A 25864-nucleotide genomic window follows, 5' to 3' on the forward strand; every position below is an offset into this window, starting at 1 on the left:
AGCACTTGCTTTTGCATCGCAGCGACTTTATGTTTCAAAGCCAAGGTTAAGATACGTACAATAATTTATTGTGGAGTCAACTCTTTTTAAAGGGTCTTCGGGCTAAAAAAGGTATTATAATCATGATCGCATTTTCTTTTCGAAAAGAGTACTTAGCGCTCAATGATGCCTTGCGTTCAAAGCTTAATTTAACATACATTATTTAGGTCCAGTCTAGTACCCGGTTTCTGACTTAAATTAAGCGATAGTTGATCTATTCTAACTATCATTTTTATATGAGCTTAAACGCTATTGAATAAATAAACTACCGCTACATGCACCTCAGAAACCGGTGGTAAATCAATGGAAACAAAAAAATTATGGAATTGTTATTGAAAAATTTTATTTTTCAGTTTTAATTTCGTGCAAGAACTGATCGCATCAGTCTTAAGAGTTAGTATTTTATAATACGTTTAGGAAAAGTCATAATTACGTGAAACACTATATTAATGCTCCCATATTACCTACTCTATAAGCTACCTATCTCAATGTGAATTAACACCCTATCTCCTCTAATAATTCGTCCTCGAGGCATTTCATAATCACAATAATTTACAAGCGGATATTACAATATGACATCAGTACAGATGGCCTTAATATCAAACAATAACACGACGGATGTAATCATCCTTTGAACTAAGTTCGTAATACGTTGGTAATATGTCACCTTGTACCGCTCAATATGTGACGTTGTTTAGTTTTAATCCACAAGGCTCACGATAATCCTCAAGTTTCGTACTTATGTCAGAGTTCGCACTTTATATGCAACGATCGAGCCACGAAAACGCTAAGCCACTGAGTTCGTAATCTTTGTAAGACTTGAGTACTTTGGGGGTGCGCTCTTTTGATATAAGTTATCAGTGTTTTTGTTGATGACATTTTGGGCTGCATATACTTAATCAAAGGAAATTACACCATTTAATTTCTTATTAAAATATTTTTACGGACACCGTGTTCTGTGTTACAAAGGCACTTCTAATATCATTTAACAATTTTAAATAAGCTATAAATACTAGCTGGCCGTTTCATAAAGTTAGAGATTTGAAAGCATTTGATTAATTAACTCACCTGTCTATAAAAGTAAAAATAAAAAAGACTGTCAAAGAAATCATCACAAAAGAAAGGAAAGTAAACTTTTATCGCTGAATTTCCTATTGATCTTAACAGTTTTAATATTCTCGTGATGCTGCATAACCTTCAGGCAATCAGTGTGAATTGAGTTCAAAAAGTTAGAACAATCGGTATTATCTGAAGAAAGGTTTTCGTCGAAGGTATTGTTCCCTTAAGTCCCGTTCGCTGATCTTAATCTTAGGGCAAAGGTTTCATGGCTTGCCTTATTCTGATTCTCTTTTGTGTTCTAGAGTTTCTTATACAACGTTTCAATTGAACGAAATTGCGTCATAAGAATGTCCGTTGTAGATATCTTTATCGTAAGTGTACAATAACAAGCTTCTATTTCAAATTGATTTTGGTCGTAATGATCAGTATCGTATGCGTGTGATTGATATATTTATCGAACATGGAAATAGGTATCCGGTGAATAATATCACCGGGACAAAATACTCTTTTATTGTACGTAATAAGAAATTATAGCTTTATCTAGTTTCTTTTTTTTGTTAAAATAATTTATATGACCTCGATGAAAACCATTCCCGCAAAAAGTAAACAGTGTTATTTATGCATTTTATAACAAAACAACAAATAGGTAAATTCGGTGTACAATTACCTACTCATGACCTAGTCTAGTTAAAAACGGATCCGTTCAATTAACGAACTAATAAAAGATGTGTGAAAACTACTATATTGAGCAGAAAATATGAATAAATTATGGGCCAGTATCACGAATCACCTGTGGATAAAATGCTCTATAGCTTATCTTCAAAATATAATGAAAGATGTCGTAGAAAAATAACTGTAAAAATCTTTATGCCAAACTAACAAAAATCTATATTTGGATGGTGAAATAGAGCAATTTTCAAACAGTATTCATGATTCAACATTTCACACGTACCTATAGAAAATGTACTTGAATATCTAATGTCTACAGAGTGTTGTGTTTAAACGCAGGCAATTTTTACCTTGACCCATTTACGAGGTCTGCCGGGGAACGAGACACGGCGGCTCCATAGGGAGGCTGTGTTCTCTTTGCTAGCGACAGATAACCTTTTAGCACGACAGAATGCATACAAAAATTTTACAATGATTTTGTATAACACTGGTCCTTGAATTTTTTAAACACAAAATTGTGAAATTATAACTGAGCCGCGTAGCTTCTCGCACGTATTTTCTTAGCTTTTGTTTTTGTTTTTTCTCTCCATCGAACCTTTCCCGTGATTTTAGAAAAACAAAGATCAAATTATTTGAGACGTTCTGGATTACAGCTCTTAGCAACTGATTTGGCGATTAATTTTTACGTTTTATATTACCTAATCGTTATCCTTACAACAATTAGTATGTTAGGAAGCCGAAAATCTCTATCATAATTGTAAATATTATAAATAATACTTATACGTAGACTGAACTAAAAACTTTTCTTCTTACTTGACTAAACCCATAGTTCATTATATTTTAACAGTTCATAATACATGCATTGCTTTCAAAGGTAGGTCTTGGGCCGCCTTATTATTTAAAAAAAAAATAGTTGTCAATAGTACCTAATTAAAACGATTTTAATTAAACAGTCGATTAGTAATTGAATGCTCGAATCGAAATCCCTTTAGGCAAAGCGTTTGAAATGTATTCAAATGTAATCGACAGTCTAATTATGTGCCACGTGTTAATTGTATGTAATCAATTTACATTCACATACGTAACTAAGGTATTGTCGAATTGAGCCAATTGCTATTACCATCGAAACTACTCGATTAGGCTTCGGATACTCAATAATTAAATTGCGTTTGTGGCAAGCTTATATGAAATTGTATATTTGATATATGTATACTTTGTTTATTACTTACATAATATATGTATATCATGGAGCACGCATTTTACTATGAAATGTCTCGTGGTAAAGACAGCGCGTGACCACGGCTAGTGTATCCTGCGAAACGTCAGGCATTCCAAAGTTAAATGATTGTGTGTTCGTGTCCATTTCCGTATTCCCATTATAATTATAATAACGTTGAAATAAGAAAGTGTGGAAATTATGGCCATTGTCATAGTCGAAATAACAATCAATTCTGTAACATTTTAAATATTATTTACCAATAATTTAGCCTACATACAGGTTAGGGATTTTATATTGCATGCAGAGTTTCCTCGCGATCTCTTCTTATATCTTCATAGCCATTGATGACCGCAAATCTAAAAGGTGTATTCAAAGTTCTCAGTACTTTACTTATTGTATACGGATCAAAAGTTTTTGCTCATCACTCACAATTTACAAATCTATTTGCAATTTATATTATTGGGATTCCACCACTTGCGTAATTCTTCGTACACTGACGTTCTAACTATTTTATCGCTATTCAAGACCGCACACAATTGACAATATTGGTCAGTCATTATACTGTCAGATGTTTTATGATATGAATAATGATTCCTCCATCGAAAATACTCTTCATATTGCATAGGGTTATTCATTAGTTGCACAATCTTATTCCCTAAAGGTACGATTCCCAATTGTTTTCCATGTATGTATGACCCGGGAGGTAGAAACCTGCAGTAGAAAAAAAACTTCTGAGTGGCAAATAGATTTATTTTCATGACAATGAAAATTAGGTGTAACTACCAAAATAGTCCATTGAAATATAACGTTTTTCACCCTTCTACTGAACCCCCTACACATAAAAAATATAAAATTGCTTTCTCTAAAAACTTCTCCTAAATTTTAATATAACATTGAAAAGTTACAGAAATATTCCTGTACCAAAAAAAACATGTCAAGTATAAAATTTAATTAAACAGTAGTTGGAAATTGAAATTCAACTATTTGATTTCAGCGTTGCTATCGGTACGAGTAGTTTTTTATGACCAAGGTAACAAATGCCAAGTTAAATAAATTCACGATTTCAATATACTCACCGACTGTAGTTAACTGCATCATAAACTATAGGGACTGCGTTATGATGTATAGGTATCATTAACTTATCCGTCACATAATCCTCATCGAAATCATTTTCAAAATATAAGTAAAAATAATATGAGTTCACAACATCGTAACAATTTGGGTGGCCACCGGGACATTGCAGCTCATTACATCCATATATGTCCACGTTCAGATCAAATGCTAACAAATAGTATTGAAGGTCCGACGCAAATATCTCATGTCTAGTAATAGTATTACAGTTTGGTAAAAAGCAAGCGACTGCCTTTATTTTCTTCCTTAGTTTATCTTTTATTACGCTACTAACACTTCCCATATAATTCCAATCTAACCAGTTCATGATTTTCTTAGGGCCTACGATGTCACCAAAACCACCTCTGACTGTGATGAAGCTCGCCCGTACTTCTGAATCCAGCCGATAAGTCCAAGTCCAGTTAAAGAATCCGTCGAATTTATTAGTGCATAATGGAAGATGTGTAGGTGTTTCCATGCTTGCAAATACGTACTTCTGGTGTGGGGACCGGTCATCTGGTAATTCATCTTCTTTCATATGTACAAGATCTGGTCCGTTAAAAACGATAACATCAAACAAACTAACACTACCCAGCATACTCCTATTAGCTGTAATTATACAATTTGAACATATGCAATTTTTTTTCACAAATATACTTTCCTCTTCTTCTAGTATGTCGGCAAACAAATTATTTTTAGGGTTGGTCCAAAGTAAAATGTACTTGATTTTAGGCGCCTTTGCAGAATTCAGACCAGTTCCTTCGAAAACCGATATTTTTGATATTAAAAATTCGCTTTTCTTCACAACTACTATAATAACGATGAAACTTAAGAAAGAAATAAAAACTCTGTAGTGCACAAATAAATCACATATTAATTTATATCTACTGTTTTGAGATTTCATAGTGTGCGACATAAATGAGTAAGACAAAACACGGATTTTTCCATTTGACTGTATATGCGTTCTCTGTCGTTAAATGAAATGCAATGGAAATAATTTTTATGGCTTTTATGTAAAGTCAAAATGTAATTAAACCAGCGTCGTCAGTGTAGTCGCCATCTTCATAATAAATTTATCACTTAACAATTATTTATCGAAGTCACTTTAATTATATAATACATTTCAAGGGATTCCACCAATTAATAAAGTCTTCATATACTGTCGTCTCTTCCACCATTTTTGCGTCATTCAGTATTTGGCAAAATAAACAATAAGGATCAGTCTCAACACTCGCACTTTTTTTATAATAACTGTAGTATTTCTTCCACTTAAAGTACTCTGAGTATTTGTCTATATCGTTGATCAGATCATTCATCATTTCTGCTAATTTCTCCACGCCTAGCTCTCTAGCATTTAGGTAAATACCATCTGGCATGAATCTGAAAGATAATATAAAAAATTCGCTCAAAAATGTGGCAGCATTGAAATAAGATTTTATATTTATACCTATTTACCGAGTGTAGTTGGCACCTCCATACACTACTGGTATGGCATCATTTTCTAAAGCATGTAACAATTTCTCCGTCACGTAATCTTCACTAAACGCATTTTCAAAAGACAAGTAAAAGTAATATTTTTCTTTTATAATTTTGTAACATTTGTTTTGTTCTTTTTTAGAACATTTTAAGCTTCCACAGTTACCATACACGTCAATTGCCAAATTGTATCTATTTAACTCTTCTTGCAATGCCAGAACATATTTTTCTCTTCTACTTCTTGTATGGCAGTTTGAAACGAACCACACTGCAGCTCTTGTCTTTGTTCTAAGTTGATTTTTAAATTCTTCACTAATGGGGTCCATGTCTTCTAATTTCATCCAATTCATATGTTTATTTGGTCCAACTACGGAGTTATTACTATCTCTTACAGTCATGTAGCCCCATTGTACTTCGGAATCGAGTTTAAACGTCCACGTCCAGTTAAAGTATCCATCAAACTTGCTAACACACACAGGGTAATAAATTGGAGACTCAATGCTTGCAAAAACATATTTTTGATGCAGTGATCTCTTTGTTGGCAATTTATTTAAATTATATGCACGAGATATTTCTGGGCCAGCGAAGGCTACAACGTCGAATTTTGAGTAGTCGCTGAAGAATGACCTGTTAGATGTCACAATGCAGTTTGTGTAGGGACATCGTCTGGCAATAAATCCTTTGCGACCTTTACCCATGTATACAAAAGGAATTCTATGTCTTGAAGTCCATTGTAAAATGTATTTTAAATCACTTTGTTTTATTCTTTCACCACTAACACGAGGCCAGTCCTCAATAAACTGTGTTTTACTCCGAATAAAATTGTAGCGACTTCCAACTTCGTCATTTGATTTCTTAAAGAAAATCAATAAAACGAGCAATAATATCGTTATGAAAAATATTTCTTTTTTTACACATTGCGTTCGCATTTCGATCGTTTGCTAACAAATACTCATATCCTAGGCTATGTATATGAAATAAATATAATATTACCACATGGTTTTCAGCTAAAGAACCTGCTAAAATCTATGACAGTAGCTCAGGCGAAGAGTTACTGAGTATTCCTGTGAGAATATTGATTGTTGCAATTTGGAGTTTACTATTGAGTACATAGTTAGTAGTATGTTGTATTCATAATAACTATGTTATTATATAAGCGTCATCACTAGTTACAATACAAATTGGACGAAAATGATAACAAATTAACAACATAAATACAAATTTTGCTCAGTGGTATCGTTAATTTTTGAGTACCATTTGGTGGTTGAGCGGTTGCCTCACATTAAATTACCAAAAGAAATTAAAAAATAAATGTAATAGTTTTCAAACACAGACAAAATAATTCAAAGTACATTTTTCGCATCTGGGAACATTTTATCGGCAGTTTATCATTTAATATCTTCATAAACTCAAAACCTAAAATAAATATGTCAATAAAATATAGCATATTATCGTGTTCTTTTCTAATTATTATTGTCACATATTTAATTTCGTCCCATTCTCAGACGTTATCCGATGGCCACGGATATTACCAAAAAAATATTAAAAAACGATTTGTGCTCAATAGAAATATAGACCGGAATGAAAAAATAAAACCAGCGAAACGTCCTCCTATGAAGTATATATTATTGTGGACATTAAATCCTACGACGCCGATCTATCAACTACTGGAGGGCCAAAATGCATTTGTTCAAAGGAAATGCCGTGTAACCAATTGCTACGCGACAAAAAATAAAAATTTCTTTGAAAACATAACACAATTTGACGTCATAATATTTCATGGCCCCAACTTAAACTCGGAAGATTTACCCGAGTTTAGATCACTACGTCAGAAATACGTATTTGCTAGTATGGAATCATCCGGCTGGTTCAGTAATTGTGATACCAGGTACAATGACTTTTTTAACTGGACGTGGACTTATAAATTTAAGTCTACAGTAAGATTTACATACATAAGTGTTTGGAACAAAAAAGGCAAAATAATAGGCCCTAAAGAAGATATGCGGTGGAAGAAAGTTGAAGACATGGAACCTATAGATGACGAACTCAAAAATAAATTAAGCACTAAAAAATATGCTGCTGCTTGGTTTGTTTCGCACTGCAATACCGCAAGCAAAAGGAAAGAAGTTGCCGCTACACTCAATGCAGAATTATTCAAGTATGATTTGAAAATCGATATATTTGGACGATGTGGATTTAAACAGTGTCATAGAGGAAATATGCCAGACTGTTTGAAAATGTTAGAGAGGGATTATTATTTCTACTTGTCATTCGAGAACTCTTTTAGCGAAGACTACGTGACGGAGAAGTTGCTGAGTGCTTTACAGCACTACACTATTCCTATTGTCTTTGGTGGCGCCAACTATACCAGGTTATCATTTATTACCTGTTTCAGAAATGTTAATTTCTTCGTTATTAAAACGCAACTTCTGCATAGGAAGATAAATGCAACTATTGTTTATTTAATGTTTTTAAACTCTCGCGACTAGTACACATAATATTATTATAATGCAACGGGTCTTATACGCGATTGAAAATTTAAAGGTTAGGATACCTTATTTGCTGCCCGACGTTTCGATCGCATTACAACGACCGTGGTCAACCTAGTGTCAAAGTTGTTCAAGCCGCCCGGGCCGAAGGCATTTGACGTGGCTAAACGACTGTTATCTTAGTAGACAACAGCCTGGACCGACGTTTTACGTGCCCTCCGAAGCACTGAGACAGCCAGCTCAATTACCACTATGTGGTCACCCATCTATGGAATGACCGCGCCAACGGTTGCTTAACCCACAGACCGTTAACCGACCGGTGAGCGCAACTGGCTATGGGCAACTATGAGGTAAATACTAATGTAGCGTTTCCTTTCTGCAGGTTTATGCCGGACGGAATATATCTAAACGTACGAGGTATATCGATGGAAAATTTAGCAAAAAAAATGAATGAGCTGATTAAAAACAAAGAAAAGTACTACGAATACTTCAAGTGGCACAAATATTATTCTTATCACGAGCCAGGAGACTCACCCCTGACCGATCCAGTTTGTGAACTGTGTGCAATGATCAACAATAAGAAAAAGTTTGATAAGCCTAGTTATTATATGAATTTTGTTCATTGGTGGAATCCGCCATATCGATGCGGCCATAACTAAAAGTAAGTGTGTAAATGTCTATAAGTAATTAGGATATATTATTACCTACTAATAGTATTTTGTATGCATATAATGATTTAATAAAATAAAACTCGAAAAAGAAATAATATGTTCTATCAGTATTATTATACTATTTGAAATAAAAAACTATTTTTTACTTACTGTTCTTTCACGTCGTATCTAAACCATTGTACACAGAATTAAATACTACAGTTATTAATAAATGGAATATTCAAGACCTTTCAAACAGTAACGCAGTCTCTTGAATTCAATGTAAATTTGTAATATGTTTTAGACTAGAATATCAACCATACATAGATCCTTAACAAAATGTTTAATATTTATGTTCAAGCATGTTTTACACAATTGTCTAAGAGATTTTAACAAAACATTCATTCACTTTAGTTTGTTTAACAAAACTGTAATTTGTAATATGGCCATATTTTACTAACAATCATCACTATAATTCGCAATGAGAATTGTTAATTGTGATGTTATTAATAAGATTATTATGTCTAATGTGAGTTCATGTCTTACACTATTAAAATATCTTTTACCAGTTAGTACTTGATTGGAAACATGAACTAATTGTGAGTTGCCAAGTGCTTGTTAATGATTTATTTACTTTAGTGTTCGGTTTTTACGGTGAAATTCATTTAATCGAACTAATTAAAAACTTAGAAATATCATTGAATGTTTCTGTGGCAAATGTGAAATAACAAAAAAAAAACATCTTCTTGTTCATTTACTAGAATAATGTTTGTCAAAAACTATATTATGTTAGGTTCCTGTTTACTTCTAGTTGTTTTGTTCTTATTATTGTCTATTTACCCCGTCATATCCGATGATAGTCAAGATTACCAAAGAATAATTAAAAAGCGCCATGTATGGAAGATAAATAACACGGGAGGCAAAAAACTAAAGTCATTTCAGGGCTCGAATATAAAGTATATATTAGTTTGGATAGCCTCACCCGCTGTCGCTCGACTAACACAAGGATGGAGAGCATTTGAAAAGTGTCCTAAAAGCAATTGTTTTGCTACAGTAAATAGAAATTATTTAGACAACATAACAAAATTTGATGTCATTATATTTCGCGTCCCCGAACTAACAGCATTAACAGAGTTACCAAAGTATCGATCTCCAGAACAGAAGTACGTATTTGCTAGCAAAGAACCATCCGGCAATAGGTTTACCTGTGATAGTAGATACAACGATTTTTTTAATTGGACCTGGACTTACAAGTTAAAGTCTAACGCAAGATACGGATACATAAGTGTTTGGGACAATAAGGGTAAAGTAATAGGTCCAAAAGAAGTAATGCGATGGATGAAAGTTAAAGACATGAAACCAATAGATAGCAAACTCAAAACTAGATTGAGCACTAAACAATATGCAGTTGCCTGGTTCGTTTCACGTTGTGACACTGCTAACAAGAGGAAAGAAGTAGCTTATACACTTAGATCAGAATTATCGGAATACTATTTAGAATTGGATATATTTGGAAAATGTGGAACTAAGAAGTGTCCTAAATCAAATATGACGGGATGTCTGGATTTATTAGAGAGGGACTATTATTTCTACTTGTCGTTCGAGAGCTCATTCAACGAGGACTACGTGACGGAGAAGTTGCTTCATGCCTTACAGCATTACACAGTGCCTATTGTCTTAGGCGGTGCGAACTATTCAAGGTACACAAAATTTTAGATTTTTCCACGGGAGGGTAAAGTACGCTTTAAAGCTTTTTTTATTTTTTTCCCCCTAAGCTGAGCAAGCGAACTTCCTACAAGGCTAACAGTCATTTCTTTATTTTTTTTTTTCAATTTCCTTTCCTTGAGAACATTCGTCGTACTCCATGGATTACTATAAAAATTAGCAAAATACTCCCGAGATTCGCTTTTAGAAACAAATGTAGCGTTTCATTTTTATATCATAGATTTGTTCTCTGCAGGTTCATGCCGGACGGAATATACCTGAACGCTCGTAGCCAATCAATGGCCAATTTAGCAAAAAAGATCGCAGAGCTCATTGAAAATAAAGAAAAGTACTACGAGTATTTCAAATGGCACAAATATTATTCTTATCATGACCCAAAAGACTCCAGACATTCTGATCCTAATTGTGAATTGTGCGCATTAGTCAATAATATGAAACGATTTGAAACGCCAAGCTATTATATGAATTTTGGAAAGTGGTGGTATCCACCGTATGTTTGCGAACACGGCTAGACTTGTTCTGTTTATATTTACTAAACACTTGTCTATTTATATTTATAAGTAACATTGTTTTTAGAAACTGTTTAATTTGTGGATATCTTGAATAACTTTCTATAAAAAAGCATAATGAACGCTTCTCAAAACTCACCTTTATATCAAAATATATTTCTGTATCTCTTTTGTATCGGAAATCAATCCAAATGATGTAATTATAATATAAAATACACTTACATACCACTTGTTCTCGAATATATATGTTACTGTAAAAGCCCGAACTGTGGTATATCCTAAGATTTTCCGGTAAAACCTAAGATTTACCAACTCTCAATGGTAAAAGTCCGAACGTTCTTTTATTTCGAACTTTTACCACCATTTAATTGGCAAATCTTAGGATTTACATAACGACACGGTAAAAGTTGATTATCATGTGTTTGAGCCGCAATATAATGATATTGCTAGGGATATAATTATATGCCGTAATATAGTTATAATGAGAGTTTGAAGATGTCGCCGGAGCCCCGCTTCGCGGGGCTCCTCCTTCTGGGTGGTTTAAAAAAAAATAACCACGAAGGCTGAGGTGGGAGCTTCGCTTCGCTCGCTCCCACCTCAGCCTTCTAACCTAACCTACCCTTGTCGGTTTGCCCAAAACTCCTTCTTTATAACTATAAAATTATTTTATATTACCTACATTTACCTGCCCTTGAGGTATATCCTAAGATTTACCAAGTGAATAGGGGTAAAAGTTCGAAATAAAAGGGTTGTTCGGACTTTTACCATTGAGAGTTGGTAAATCTTAGGATATACCGGAAAATCTTAGGATTTACCACAGTCCGGGCTTTTACAGTAACATATACAGCGGATAATAAACAGAGCAAAGTTTTAATGAGCAACGCAAATTTCGGATGAAAGACGTTACACCTGGCATGGATTGTACTGCCCAAACGCAAGCCGACTTCAAACCAATAGCAACATTTTTTTTTTCGATATCCTCTTACATATTGTTTGTTTTAAAATGTTAATTTGTAAGACACGGAAGTCCCAGAGTATCAACAATAATGTATTTTGAATTATAACAATACATGCTTCGCACAAACAATAATTTATTGTCACAATTATATGTAATAATTATCTAATACAGTGTAGGCATTGAGCGTAGGTTTAAATTCGTCAATACGCATAGTCTGACATTTGTTACTTAGTAACTTATTGGGAAGGTCGTTAACCCGTAGATTGTTCAGTTCTGTTCAGTTCAGCTTAGAAAGTTTTATTGTACATAGCAGTATTGTTGGTTAGAATCAGAAGAAGGAAAGTATTAAAGATATATTTGTACTAGCTAGAAGATTTCCATACTCAATACTATGTCTGCAAGTACCAGAAACTTTTTATTTATGTTCTACGTATTAATGTGTACTTTCGCATTTTCTGTTGTAACTTTTTTGTTGTTTATTTATCCGAGCCTTACTGGTCTTAATACATATCATAAAATGATGAAAACCAAACGACATTTATCAGACCAAACAAGATATGAAATATATAAAATGAAGTCAATGCAGACCACCAAAATCAAGTACATATTGTTGTGGACAGCTCCTGATCGAGAGCCGATCGAAGAATTAGCAAATGGGACATCAGTATTTGAGAAAAGAAAGTGCCGTTATAAAAATTGTTTTGTAACTACAAATAGAGACTATCTCGATGATGTAACAGAATTCGATGTCATTATTTTTCATGGCCCTGAACTGAATGCAACAACAGAACTTCCAGAATTCCGATCACCTCATCAGAAATATGTATTTGCGAGCATGGAATCATCTGGGCTCTTTTCTAATTGCAATACAAGGTACAATTGCTTTTTTAATTGGTCTTGGACTTATAAATTCAGGTCTACCGCAAGATTCGGTTACATTAGTATTTGGGACCATAAAGGTACAATCATTGGCCCACAATATGTGATGCGATGGAAGAAAGTTGAAGACATGGAACCAATAGACGTCGCGTTGAAAAAAAAATTGAGTACAAAAAAATATGCCGCTGCTTGGTTTGTTTCTCATTGTAATACGCCAAGCAAAAGAAAAGAAGTTGCTTATACACTCAACGCAGAATTGTTGAAATATGGACTAAATATAGACATCTACGGAAAATGTGGAACCAAACAGTGCCCCAGATCCAAAATGTCTAAATGTCTGGAAATGTTAGAGAGGGACTACTATTTTTACTTGTCATTTGAGAACTCCTTCAGTGAGGACTACGTGACGGAGAAGTTGCTTCATGCCTTACAACACTACTCTGTGCCTATTGTCTTCGGTGGCGCTAACTATTCTAAGTAGGTTACTAATTGAATTTCATATTATCTGATCTTAAATTCCAGGTTGGAGAGTTTTTAGGCCCTATGGGAACACATGCAATGTTAGTAGAGTTACACCAACGTTCTGTTTTTTTTATTTTTATCTGTAAAGCACAACAACTAACATAGTCCCAAAGCAAAAGGTTGCCACTGCTAGTAATCTTCGTGTTACTTTTCAAATGATTTCTATCAGTACTCTTAACGTATTATTCTCTTTACAGGTTCATGCCCGATGGAATATACCTAAACGTACGCGGTACAACAATGGCCGATTTAGCAAAAAAGATGTCAGAACTCATTGATGATAAAGAGAAGTACTACGAATACTTCAAATGGCACAAATATTATTCTTACCATGAGCCAAAAGACTCCAGTCTGTCTGATCCTTACTGTGAGTTTTGTGCATTAGTCAATAATAAGAAACGATTCGATACACCAAGTTATATCATGAATTTTATTCATTGGTGGAATCCACCATTTTATTGCGGTCATAACTAGAATAATGAGAATTCATAATTATTGTGTAGCAAATAAAAAATATGATTTCTATGATCTGATAATAAAATATATTTTTATAAACTATTATTTTTCTTTAAGCACAAACGCTGTACCCAAATCTCGAAGACATTAATACAAATACTGGATGCTATCAAAACTCCAAATTTTAAAAAGAAAGTCATTGTGTTAATAATCATAATAGCATAACGAACTCGAATAAAATCGATCTAAAAAATAATACTTACAGGTGGTCCAGTCATGGTTAGAGTACTTTCATTAGGTAAATCAAGGCATATGCATTGATAACGGGTAAATATCGTACAATAAATAAATGTAATTGTTTAGTTCGAAATCAGATCGGATAGCCATGTGAGATTTCCAGAACAGACGGAATTCACTTAAAAGTCCTACTAATCACTTCGACACAGCTAATACAACATAGAAGGAAGTGGTCCTCTTTGGTTGAACTTGCACACTACGGAGTACTTAGTTTTTATTCTTAGATCTCTTTGACTCTCAAATTTTCCTGTCACTTCGATTGACATGTATTGATGCTTTACAAAAATCCACAATTATTTTTGTAAATATTTTGTAATAGTATGTCCAAGTATGTGTTTGCGACGATTAAATAACAGGGTTGTAGACATAATTCTGTTAGATATGATGTTATATTAATACAAAATCACATGTGAAGAAACATCATCAAGTAAATTAAATGAAATTCGTTTTCCTGGAAAGAATATTATTATAATACAAAGTTAGTTACTCGGATTATTTGAAACAATGCCTTTAAGTATGAAGAGGAAATCAATCAAGTATTACATGTTGGCATTTGTCATGGTAATGACTGTGGTCGGAATGATAGTTGTATCCCATATCAGAACATATCACCAAGCAAGAATATATGAACAGGATACCGTGTCAACAGAGATTCAAGCAGACCTAATAAAATCTCCTTCAATGAAATACATATTAGTCTGGACAAATCCTCGCCAGGATCCAATAATGAATTTAGAAACTGAGCAAACTACTTTTTTAAAAAGAAAGTGTACTAAAACCAATTGCTTTGTATCCCCAGATAGGAATTTCTTCAAAGATATTACTAAGTTCGATGTAATTGTATTCCATGGTCCTGATCTCATTAAAAACATATCAGATTTACCAAGCAATAGGTCACCTCGTCAAAAGTACGTGTTTGCTAGTATGGAGCCTCCAGGCTACTATCCCGTCTGCCACCAAAAGTTCAATGACTATTTCAATTGGACCTGGACGTACAAATTGAATTCTGACCAAGAGTACGGCTACATAAGTATTTGGGATCATAACTGTGTAATAATAGGTCCTAAAGAAATAATGCACTGGAAGAAAGTTCAAGATATGAAACCTATAGATGATACACTTAAAAAGAAGTTGAGTACCAAACGATATGCAGCTGCTTGGTTTGTTTCTAACTGTAGGACGCCGAGTCAAAGAGAATCTGTTGCCCATAGACTTGCTATAGAATTGTACAGACATAATCTGACACTCCATACATACGGATACTGCGGAAAAATGAGATGTCCACGAGTCAAAATGTGGAATTGCTTGCAAGTTTTAGAAAGAGACTATTATTTTTATTTGTCATTCGAAAATTCTATAAATAAAGACTACGTAACTGAAAAATTGCTCCATGCCTTACAGCACTACACGGTCCCTATCGTCTACGGAGGTGCCAACTATACCAGGTAATATTACAAATGATTACACCTTTAGGCTCTTATGACTTGGTACATAAAATTACGGAAAATACGTCAAAATACCTGCCGATTTGCCTTTGATAAACTAATCAATACATTATCTAGGGGTTTAATGCTGCTGCTATCTACCAATGCTTACTCTGTATTATCATTGCATAGACAAGAAGAACTGTACTGAAGTAGTAAAAACCTGTTCTCTAAACTACATGTTTTACTCTGATATAAAAATATTTTACAAGCACAAAGTTTTCTTTCTTCATGTTACCTAGTAAGAAATTGAAATAATTTACTTTACTCTGAACTCAACTTGCTTACAGGTTCATGCCGGATGGTATATACCTCAACGCGCGCAAAATGTCCATTAGACAACTGGTGAAACGTATGATGGATTTGATGGAAAATAAAAATAAATACTACAGCTACTTCAAATGGCACAACCACTATTCATACCACGACGTAATAGACTCACCAGAATCTGATGCTTATTGTAAATTATGTGCACTCATCAATGATGAACAACAGTTCAAAAGGACAACTGTATTCAATAATTTTGTTCCCTGGTGGAGTCCACCTAACAGATGTTTTAACCTCAGAACCAAATGAATAAAATGTCTTTACCCTGTTTATGTTTATTTATTTTATATGTAAAGTATCAATGAGAAGTTTGGACATATAGATATCCAGATATAACTAGGTATCCCACCACGAAAAATAAGAATAATGAATACTTATGACCTGTTTTATCTCTATTACAAGTTTTGATATTTGCTTATCAGATGACATATTGACATTCTTTTCATGCGTTTTGCTGTCATTTTGTATATTATAGTTTATCAGACACTTATCCATAAGCCGTGAAACGTGGCCTATTCTCGCTGTTTAATGTAAAATATGCGAGAAATTATCTTATATTTATTATCATTCATTTACTTGTCTGGTTACCATAGTACAAGGTCTGCTTAGTTTGCAATCAGATGACCGTGTCTGCATTGTCCAAAAATAATTATTTATTTATTTGGGCCATTAATCATTTGAACTTGATCATATTATTAAGTTATTTTTATACACCTTGCTCATAGTTGCTTTTCTTATGGAACTGTTCTACTGCTCTCGTATTCGTATAATACTTTTGATTATGATGGTATTCGCACGTTTATAATGCCCCGAGTATAGTTACCATACATAAAAAAAAAAGCAATTTCTGTGTTCTACATATATGTCGTCTAATCAGTACCCACACTTGAGTCTTATTTGCAATAAGTACTGTACGTATAGAAGCCACAATAGTACATGCTTCAAAGCAATATGTAGTAGATAAACCTATGCAATATCAACACGATTAGTTATCTAGGTTAATAGTTATGCCTCATAGACCACTCAACGTGCTATCTTTCGAGTACACTCTAACTGTCCAGCTGCATTGAGTTTGTGAATTGATACATTGAATACATATTTATAGGTCGGTAGGTAGTAATGGCGTAGAAGTTAAGGTACATAGTGTAGTCAACACAACCCCTGTATGAAATACTAGCTTTCCGTCCGCGGCTCTCCCCATGTGGTATTACACCCCCTTCGGGGCGGAATTTTCGAAAATCTCTTAAATTTTTCCTAACTTCCTAAGGAATCTTCTTCTTCTGCTAATTTTTTACTTTCGACTCTCAGCAGTTTCGGCCGTGTGTTGTTTATCAGCCAGTTAGTCCCTGGGGTGGGACATGCAGTAATGCCTGACGAAAAAATATAATCAAATTCGGCAAAGGCGTGTGTGTCGCCTGACATTTGCCCCTAACGCATCCCTGGCATTATTATTTCATACACCTCTGCCTACACCTTCGGGTATAGCAGGCGTTATATGATAGTCATATTCAGCAATGTGTAACAAAGATACACAATACAGATTATAACGCAATCAAAGGCTTACTTAGAATTGAGTTATGACTTTATGAGAGACACAATGGATTATGACTATTGCAGAGTAATTAGCCGCTTTCGTTTAATCCACAGCAATTGGGTTTTACCTCGAGTTTGTGTAAGATGGTTACTTCATAACCAGATCATATACATTATAAGGTTTAAATATAAATCCCATAGAAATGCCTACTATATCCATAGAACCACTTTTTTTTCCTATGAACTGACTCAACCAACTTTTTATTTCACATAAATTGATTAGAGCTACAATTTCCTTTTCAAAATATGAGACACATTATTATTTTTCTCTTCTTTGGTTACCCTTTAAATCATAATTGATTGCTAGAATCAGTCCATCATTTTATGTTGTAGTGACATGTTTATATTTTATACTTAGGTGTATATTTGATGTCTTCAAACGCATCAAAGTAGAAATTAATCGCAATATGGCAATTAATTTACCACTTTTCGTGACTACAATAATCATTAATAACGGTTTTATAGCACTTTTTGAAATAACATTGACCAAACGTAATTACGATCTTTAAAGTATGACTGCACAATTTTATTACACCTTCATTATGAATGTATGTACGTAGACACTAACTTGTATTTTCATAGACACAAAAAATACATGTGTATGAAATGGTCTTATACGCATATAAACCTAAAATCTTATTATTTACAGACCTTTAAATAGACTGAACGAATACCTAACCAATTTGAATACAATAGGTCACACAAATGAATAAAGACATAACATTAAGATTTGATTCATAAAAAGATTTTATTAATATTACATAAAACACTATTGTTCTGAACTAACATCGATTCGGAGGGTCCCACCATTTACGAAAATCTTTATAAATTGTTGTCTTTTTCACCATTTCTTCATCGTTCAGTGTAGTGCAGAACAAACAGTAAGGATCGGTTTCAACACTCACATGCTTCCTGTAATAACTATAATGATTTTTCCATTTAAAATACTCGGCATATTTCTCAGGATCTTTGATAAGCTCATTCATTTTCTTCGCTAACTCCTCCATGCTTAGCTCCCTTGCATTGAGATACGTCCCATTTGGCAGGAACCTGGAATTAGATATAAAACCATATTAAGTAATTGCGCATTTAACTATGAGTCTTGTATGAACTAAAAATGTATATTTACCTAGTATAGTCGGCTCCTCCATACACAATAGGGATAGCATCATTCTCAACTGCGTGTAACAACTTCTCCGTCACGTAATCTTCACTGAATGAATTCTCAAAAGACAAATAAAAATAATACACCTCCTTTATTAATTTGTCACATTCTTCCTCATTGTCACGAGAGCATTTGAGATTTCCACATTTACCGTATACGTCGATTTCTAGACCGTATTTTTTCAATGCTTCCCGCAATTTTGGAATAACCAACTCTCTCTTACTTTTAGTATAACAGTTAGACACGAACCACGCCGCTGCTCTCGTTTTTGACCTAAGTTGCTCTTTGAACTCCTCGCTCACAGGATCCATATCTTCTAATCTGATCCAATTCATATCTTTCTTCGGTCCAACTATTGAATTATTACTATCTCTTATTGTCATGTAGCCCCATCGTACCTCAGAGTCGAGTCTAAAAGTCCAAGTCCAGTTGAAGTAATTATCAAACACGTTTGAGCAGATAGGATAGTTATCAGCCGACTCGATACTTGCGAATACGTATTTTTGATGCGGAGATCTCTTATCAGGTAAATGTTTATTATAAAAAAACGGATGCACCACCTGAGGTCCAGCGAAGGCTATTACGTCGAACTTTGTCAAGTCATCTAAGTACGTTCTTTTATCAGTCACTATACAATTAGTGAAAGGACATTTTCTTTCAATAAAGCCTTGTTGTCCCACACCCATGTACGCAAAAGGCACACTGGTCCTCGGAGTCCATTGTAAAATGTATTTTAAATCACTCTGTTCGTTTTTCACATCTTTGACCACTTCGGTACTCACAAGTGTCTTAACACCATTAGAATCTATTTGACGATATATTATTTGTTTAGGCGGTGTTTTCACTAATTTGTTGTATAAAATAACGAACACAAATAAAACTATTATCACGAATGTCACCTTTTTTGTAAACAATGCTCGCATGTCTGTTTAGGTATGTAAATATATGTCCATATGATGAGAATCGGCACACACATTAAATATGAACGCGACTTGGCGTAAAAGCGTTTAGTTTGCAACTCAATCTGTTTATGACATGTGTCGTGACTAACATACAATTAACAGCTGTCATACACCAAATAATCGCTAACTCATATCAGTATGTCTAATCTCTATTGATTCTATTGAATGCACTTGTTTGTGGTTTAAACTGCACTTTTAGTTCCACAACGAATTATACTTACACTTTTATATCAGGATTCTGATTCTAGTATTACACCATGTAAAAATTTCTTCGACTGATATGTACAGGGTGCTTCTGAATCTGTTGACACATACCGAAAGTATTAAGTGCTTGGTATTCATTTGTTATTCGGAATAAAAAATGGAGGTATGATTAATTAATATATTATTATATTTATATTAATGTGGGAGACATACGAAAGCGTTAAAATTTAATCAATTTAAAATTATGGACATATCAGATTTGACATAGTTTTGCATCAGGAATTGAATATAATTATGTTGTGGCCAATAGTTAAAAGAATAGGTAGGTAAACTATTTTATTTTATTAAGTAGTTAAGTTAGAATTCACGTCTATAAGTGGCACTTGTCAATTATAGATAAACATTACGGTTAGAATAACAAAAGGTATTATTGAACATTTTACTGTCATTTTAAAAGGTGATAAAGGTGAGATTAGCTTTAGTATTAAAATTTTCCAATACTAGTTGCTGTTTGTTTTTAGGCAGCAACTAGTAGTGGAAAATTTAACATACTTAAATTATATAGTATTGTATTTTGAGATCCAATTTAAGATATTAAGGTGTAAAATAATATATTACCAACAGCCAAATGCTTGTGGGGCAAGGTTATATCACACACACGTGTTCGTGCTAGTGTTTTAAACGCAACCCGTGGAAACTAAGATCTAGTTATGTTGTGACTAATTCGTAAATTGAACCATTTGAGTATTACCAGTTCTGGGTAAATATCGACTAGCTTGTTAGGTGGAATTTTGACAGCATTTTTCATACATTTGTATCCCTAAAGGTACACTTTATGTGTTGGTGTGTTTTCGACTTTTCTGTGTAGACTCCATCATGTCAACATAATTAAGAATTCGACTTTCTACTTACCACGCAGATATTAAATATTTAAATTACGCTTACAAAATTAAAAAAATACACTTAAGCTTACTTTAAGAAATAGCTTCACAGATTAATGATAACCTTTCCTATGCATACAGTGTTAATAAAAAAATCGTATTATTCCATTGGCTAACTAATACTTATTTAGAACTGGTAAAACTGGCCATAAATACAACCTTTGGTTAAGGTCGGGAATTTTGTCGTAAATCTTAAGACTAAGCAAGAACATTCTAGCCAAAATGTCATAAATTATTAAGTAATTTTTTAAAATTCTTATCGCTAATAAGCCGGTGTAAAGTATTGTAACGTTAGTTAACGTTAGTCGCGATCGTTTAATAGCTGATATTACAGAAGGTATAGTTACGACTTTATTGATATTTCACTAAGATTTCATGATTTAAATGAACCGTGCATATCATACGCAGACCAATAGAGGGCATTCTTTTTAGGATTACGAGCGGGTAAGCAGTGCGCGGTTTTCGCTCGCGATTTTCTTCGAGGGCTTAACAGATTAGCGCGGCTTTCACGCGCGATTGTTGTTTATAGCGCGCAAGAGTCTGTGTGAAAAGGGGGCTATTATGATAGTTGTTATAACCTGCGATACTTTTGGAAACAATTGTCTGATGACTGGTGTCGGTGATATATTATGTCAACCAAATGCAAGGTAGTGATTTGGCGCTTCCTAAGTACATATTTTATTATGTCCGTAGTGACGAGCGGAGCTTGCCATGGCGTGCGAAGTCTGGCAACATCACACAACTTTGCTCGATGTCACTGACGTCACGTTTCATGGGCCATTAGTTCCCTACTGTATCCAAACTCTAACCAACGTTAACAGCGCCTACAATTTATTTCTAACAATTTGTATGGATACAATTAAAAAGTATGCTATTAAAGATTTTAAGGCACTTGAGTATGATTCGACTGTGGGACAAGTGCCTTAAAGAGTAATCGCCTTTTTAGGAAATCATATAGCTTGGAAAAATAATAAAAAACAATTATCTTGAATCGAGGGATTAAACATGAGGCTCGTGATTGAAATCACGAACCTGTGAAGACGAACTTAGTGGTTTTTAAGTTTTTTACTAAGAAAAATCTTGTGTTGTAGAGTAAACTTATTTATCAAGCTAGCAGCTGGCTACAGTTTTGTGGTGCTTTTGTAATACAATAAATCATGAACATTGATAGTGCTCCCAATTTATTCGATACGAGACACACAGACATACAAGAAAGTGCAGAGTCATGTTATTCATAAACAAATTATCTTTATCGTCGCAATCATTCGATTTATATCTAAAATTTCATTACAATTTCGAGAATTAAACAAACAGTTTATTTAAAAATGTATATTTATCTTTATTTCATCACAGTAATTTACGTCATAGAGTTTTGGATGTGTAGTTAAGACATCCAGTTTTAAAAAATCTTTAGAATCCAAGTAAATATTACAACAACAGATAACATATAGGTTGGCAAATCCTTGTGGTATTAAGATGTGAGAGCTGGTTTCAATATGAAATCCTCAAAAAAGGCCTAGGATAGTTTGGTTTTCCGGCATCATTGTTACCTTGACGAAATCAACATCAACGTCAACGTTTAATTATTATACTTCATTTATTAATTCAGGACATCTATCTCTAAAACCATGATCTCCAAATAAGTTACTTATTTCATTCGACATACAAACAAACCAACCATAAAGTGTTCGTAATGCAGGGTTTTGAGATTACTTTCTCATCATCTTGGCACAATAGACCCCAAGGACATCTAGCTTGAACTCTTACGTTTAAAGTATAAAAAAATACAAAATATTACTTAAAGCACTACCACTGCCTTCCGCGATCATCTCGTAAATCTCAACTTAATGAGTACATCCACTAACGTCTATGATAGCACCTGTTAGGAGGACTCCACCAACTAACAAAATCCTCGTATGTACTTGGTTTGTCAAACCGTTCATCGTTCATCATCGCACAAAGTTTACAGTAAGCATCGGACTCAGGCGAGCTGATTACGTCATGATAAGAATAATGATTATGCCACTTGAAATAACTGTAGTATTTCTCTTTATCGTTAATTAGCTGTGCCATTTGTTCCGCTAATTGAGCAACTGATAATTTGCGCGCGTCTAAATATATTCCGTCCGGCATGAATCTGAAAAAAAATGAAAAGTTTTGGGTTGTAATTGTGAACATGACTAACAATACAGGATTTATTGAACTAGTCAAAGAGCTCATATTTTGTAGAGCTCGCTTAGTTACCAATTCTAATGCTAATCAAATTGCATAACTATAATAAACTTTTGTCACAGAGTATTATGGTTATTAAAACATGATCGTATTTTTACAGCTCGTATCTTAAGTGTTGTTACCTAGTATAATTTGCACCACCATACACAATAGGTACAGTGTAATGCTGCAAGGCATGAAGCAACTTCTCCGTCACATAGTCTTCGCTAAATGAGTTCTCAAACGACAAGTAGAAATAATAGTCCCTCTCTAATATTTCCAAACACTCCGAAGTTTTGGATCTAGGGCATTTGTATTTTCCACATCCCCCGTATATATCTATTGCGAGATTATATTTGCTCAACTCAGCTCGCAGTTGAAGAACTACGCGTTCTCTTTTGCTCGGTGTGTGACAATTAGATACGAACCAGGCCGCAGCAAGGCGTTTTGTACTTAGTTTTTTCTTCAATGCATCATCAATAGGATCCATTTCTTCTACTTTTTTCCAATGCATTTCCTTTTTCGGACCTATTATAACACATTTGTCATCCCAAATACTTATGTACCCGTATTCCTCATCAGAATTCATTTTATAAGTCCAAGTCCAATTGAAATAGTTATTAAACCTTTTATTGCAGACTGGATAATAATGTGAGGATTCCATACTAGCGAATATGTATTTTTGATGTGGTGATCGAACTTCCGGTAGATTATTCACATTGAGATCGGGACCATGAAATACAATAGCATCGAATTGTCTTATATCTTTAAATATATTCTGGTGTGGTGATACGTAGCACTTTGTATGGGCACAGTTTCTTTTTCTAAATGCTTTACTTCCAACTTCTAAATTCATAATCGGGTCCCGAGTAGGTTCCGTCCATACTAGTATGTACTTCAAATCTGTATTTGGCGTAAACTTTACTACTTCAATATTTTTACTAGGCTCGTCAGGATTCGGTGCAGTGACCATTGTTCTGTAGTAATTATTGACATCAGACCACATCGCAAGCACTGTAATGGAAGCCACAATCGTACACAGAAGTATGTAGTACTTGGGAGATTTTTTTTTCGTGTTTTCACTTATTGTATTAATCATGATGATGAATAACCAAATCAACAACTACGTATATAATATTTAGAACTTAGGTCTCATTTCGTGGCGGTCACTGCATACTGCCAATGTTGCCTCACCTGCGCTGGACTCACAATAATGCATAACTATGAATAATATTCGTGGTCACAGAACTCTCTTAATTTCACTGTTGAAATACGTATAATTACAGTCAGACATTTTTATCACAAAAGTTCTAACCACACAAAAAACAGCCTTTTACGGCGACGACGGCGTGATAAATACCAAACAGTGTTCGGGACGAATCATATAGAACACATGTTATTGAGATTACAATATTTACAAGTATTCATTTCAATTTGTTAGTTATCATAATACGGTGACAAGTACTTCACACCGAGTCCCACACTATTTTGAACTATAATTAAATTAGTACGGTACTTAAGTATTAGTTGTTCCAGCGTGAATAGCGACCATTCTGTTTTGCAGCCGCTGAAATTGTTTAAACCACACGAAGGGTATACTGCCCGTTTATCAGCCGATAGAGTAATACTACTTTATCGTGATTGTATTTTACGCGCTGTTGGCTGTTTAGAAATAACTAACCACGAAACAAATATGTTTCTATGTCTTGTTGTATACGTTTTGAATAGATGACCTTGCCATTGAACGACATCAATGCAAGTCGTGCATCATATTGTAATAGTACTGTCGCCTGGATTGTTCTGTAAGACTTAGTATAACGACAAAAAATATATGTTTGGATGCTCAGATGTGTATTTACTTTTTCACCGAAAAAACACCAATGTAATTTAATTATAACGAAATATTTTATACAGATTGTATCCTGGATGAAGTATGAAGCACTTTTTACACGGGCCTATCTTCTTTCGAAGATGTAGCCGTGTGCAAAAGATAGTTAGACAATGGAAGAGCCACGATTAGGCTCTTTTACCCTACATTTCAATGGAGTAAGCCCATCATATCAGTTGCGAGAGATAAGTTGATAAGACTGATAAATTGTGGCTGTTACAACGACTAATGGACATTACAAGTCGATTGCTTATATATTTTTATGTTATATACATATTGCTTTATATACAATTATATATAATATAAACATATCATTAAAATTTCATATTTAACCAGTTATAGTGCTTCCTATCATATTTGTAAAAAATAATATTGTTCAGAAAAGGACAATATTTTTTGAAAAGATAATACTTGACAAACAGACATACATTCAAATTTATAATAAAACTATTATAATATTGATAAACGATATCTCTGTAATGTATGTGCTGATAAACGTTACTTCCTAACAATAATAATTACCGATAATATAATCCAAAACTTTCGATTATGGACATCCGATTTCGAAATTTTAATTTTCGTGTGTATTAAACACCTGCCGTTGATAACGGTATCCTTAAAGTATTCTTATTTATATATTGATCAAAAATATACTGTAATGTTTAAGAGATATAACTTTTATATGTATAACTAAAATTACATTACTGATCGTAACTGATCGTAGTAAAAAGGTCTTCCCAGAAGCAAAGATGTAGGCGTATAGTTAAGACAACTTTAGTAAGTTGTAAAACAATAGACAGCTCAACGAATGGTCTTTAGTTGCAAGTTTTCAACCTGCTTCGAAAACAATTATGGCGAATTCTTAAGGGCGGCTTTAAACGGGTGAGCATATTTAATTCTTATACATTCAAGAAATCATTATGGATTACTTTTAAAGCACTTCTTCTTCTTATCGTATGGTTATTGGTCAACCTAGTATCAAAGTTTTTCAAGCCGCCCGAAGGCCTGTGGCGTGGCTTACCGTGACCGACT

At 33.9% G+C, this 25864-nt stretch overlaps 5 protein-coding genes across 5 annotated transcripts; 2 read left to right on the top strand and 3 right to left on the bottom strand.

The window, feature by feature from the left end:
• Positions 1-4484: 4484 nt before the first annotated feature.
• On the bottom strand, positions 4485-6502 carry LOC142974585 (alpha-(1,3)-fucosyltransferase C-like). The gene is made up of 2 exons (XM_076117003.1): positions 5552-6502; positions 4485-5476 (listed from the first exon to the last, which is right to left on the bottom strand). The coding sequence occupies exons 1-2, from the start codon at positions 6499-6501 to the stop codon at positions 5206-5208; spliced, it is 1221 nt and encodes a 406-aa protein (XP_075973118.1). The 5' UTR covers position 6502; the 3' UTR covers positions 4485-5205.
• A 3518-nt stretch (positions 6503-10020) lies between these two features.
• LOC142974905 (alpha-(1,3)-fucosyltransferase C-like) lies at positions 10021-10948 on the top strand. Its single transcript, XM_076117476.1, has 2 exons — positions 10021-10411; positions 10672-10948. Exons 1-2 carry the CDS (start codon positions 10041-10043, stop codon positions 10946-10948), a joined length of 648 nt encoding a protein of 215 aa, XP_075973591.1. The 5' UTR covers positions 10021-10040.
• A 1461-nt stretch (positions 10949-12409) lies between these two features.
• Positions 12410-16117, top strand: LOC142974907 (alpha-(1,3)-fucosyltransferase C-like). Its single transcript, XM_076117477.1, has 4 exons — positions 12410-13259; positions 13502-13767; positions 14857-15217; positions 15832-16117. The coding sequence occupies exons 1-4, from the start codon at positions 12421-12423 to the stop codon at positions 16115-16117; spliced, it is 1752 nt and encodes a 583-aa protein (XP_075973592.1). The 5' UTR covers positions 12410-12420.
• Positions 16118-18236: 2119 nt separating this feature from the next.
• Positions 18237-20973, bottom strand: LOC142975024 (alpha-(1,3)-fucosyltransferase C-like). Its single transcript, XM_076117652.1, has 3 exons — positions 20766-20973; positions 18591-19889; positions 18237-18511 (listed from the first exon to the last, which is right to left on the bottom strand). Exons 2-3 carry the CDS (start codon positions 19547-19549, stop codon positions 18244-18246), a joined length of 1227 nt encoding a protein of 408 aa, XP_075973767.1. The 5' UTR covers positions 19550-19889; positions 20766-20973; the 3' UTR covers positions 18237-18243.
• Positions 20974-21023: 50 nt separating this feature from the next.
• LOC142975023 (alpha-(1,3)-fucosyltransferase C-like) lies at positions 21024-24542 on the bottom strand. The gene is made up of 2 exons (XM_076117651.1): positions 23088-24542; positions 21024-22870 (listed from the first exon to the last, which is right to left on the bottom strand). Exons 1-2 carry the CDS (start codon positions 24041-24043, stop codon positions 22594-22596), a joined length of 1233 nt encoding a protein of 410 aa, XP_075973766.1. The 5' UTR covers positions 24044-24542; the 3' UTR covers positions 21024-22593.
• Between the last annotated feature and the right edge of the window lie 1322 nt (positions 24543-25864).

This window comes from Anticarsia gemmatalis, chromosome 8 (assembly GCF_050436995.1).
Source record: "Anticarsia gemmatalis isolate Benzon Research Colony breed Stoneville strain chromosome 8, ilAntGemm2 primary, whole genome shotgun sequence".
NCBI lineage: Eukaryota > Metazoa > Arthropoda > Insecta > Lepidoptera > Erebidae > Anticarsia > Anticarsia gemmatalis.

Coding starts and splice junctions, on each gene's coding strand:
- LOC142975024 (XM_076117652.1), bottom strand. CDS start 19,549: ATGCGAGCATTGTTTACAAAAAAGGTGACATTCGTGATAATAGTTTTA. Junction 18,512..18,590: donor GGAGGAGCCGACTATACTAG/GTAAATATACAT, acceptor ATCTAATTCCAG/GTTCCTGCCAAATGGGACGT.
- LOC142974907 (XM_076117477.1), top strand. CDS start 12,421: ATGATGAAAACCAAACGACATTTATCAGACCAAACAAGATATGAAATA. Junction 13,260..13,501: donor GGTGGCGCTAACTATTCTAA/GTAGGTTACTAA, acceptor TTCTCTTTACAG/GTTCATGCCCGATGGAATAT. Junction 13,768..14,856: donor GAATCCACCATTTTATTGCG/GTCATAACTAGA, acceptor TTGTATCCCCAG/ATAGGAATTTCTTCAAAGAT.
- LOC142974905 (XM_076117476.1), top strand. CDS start 10,041: ATGCGATGGATGAAAGTTAAAGACATGAAACCAATAGATAGCAAACTC. Junction 10,412..10,671: donor GGCGGTGCGAACTATTCAAG/GTACACAAAATT, acceptor TGTTCTCTGCAG/GTTCATGCCGGACGGAATAT.
- LOC142974585 (XM_076117003.1), bottom strand. CDS start 6,501: ATGCGAACGCAATGTGTAAAAAAAGAAATATTTTTCATAACGATATTA. Junction 5,477..5,551: donor GGAGGTGCCAACTACACTCG/GTAAATAGGTAT, acceptor ATTATCTTTCAG/ATTCATGCCAGATGGTATTT.
- LOC142975023 (XM_076117651.1), bottom strand. CDS start 24,043: ATGATTAATACAATAAGTGAAAACACGAAAAAAAAATCTCCCAAGTAC. Junction 22,871..23,087: donor GGTGGTGCAAATTATACTAG/GTAACAACACTT, acceptor ATTTTTTTTCAG/ATTCATGCCGGACGGAATAT.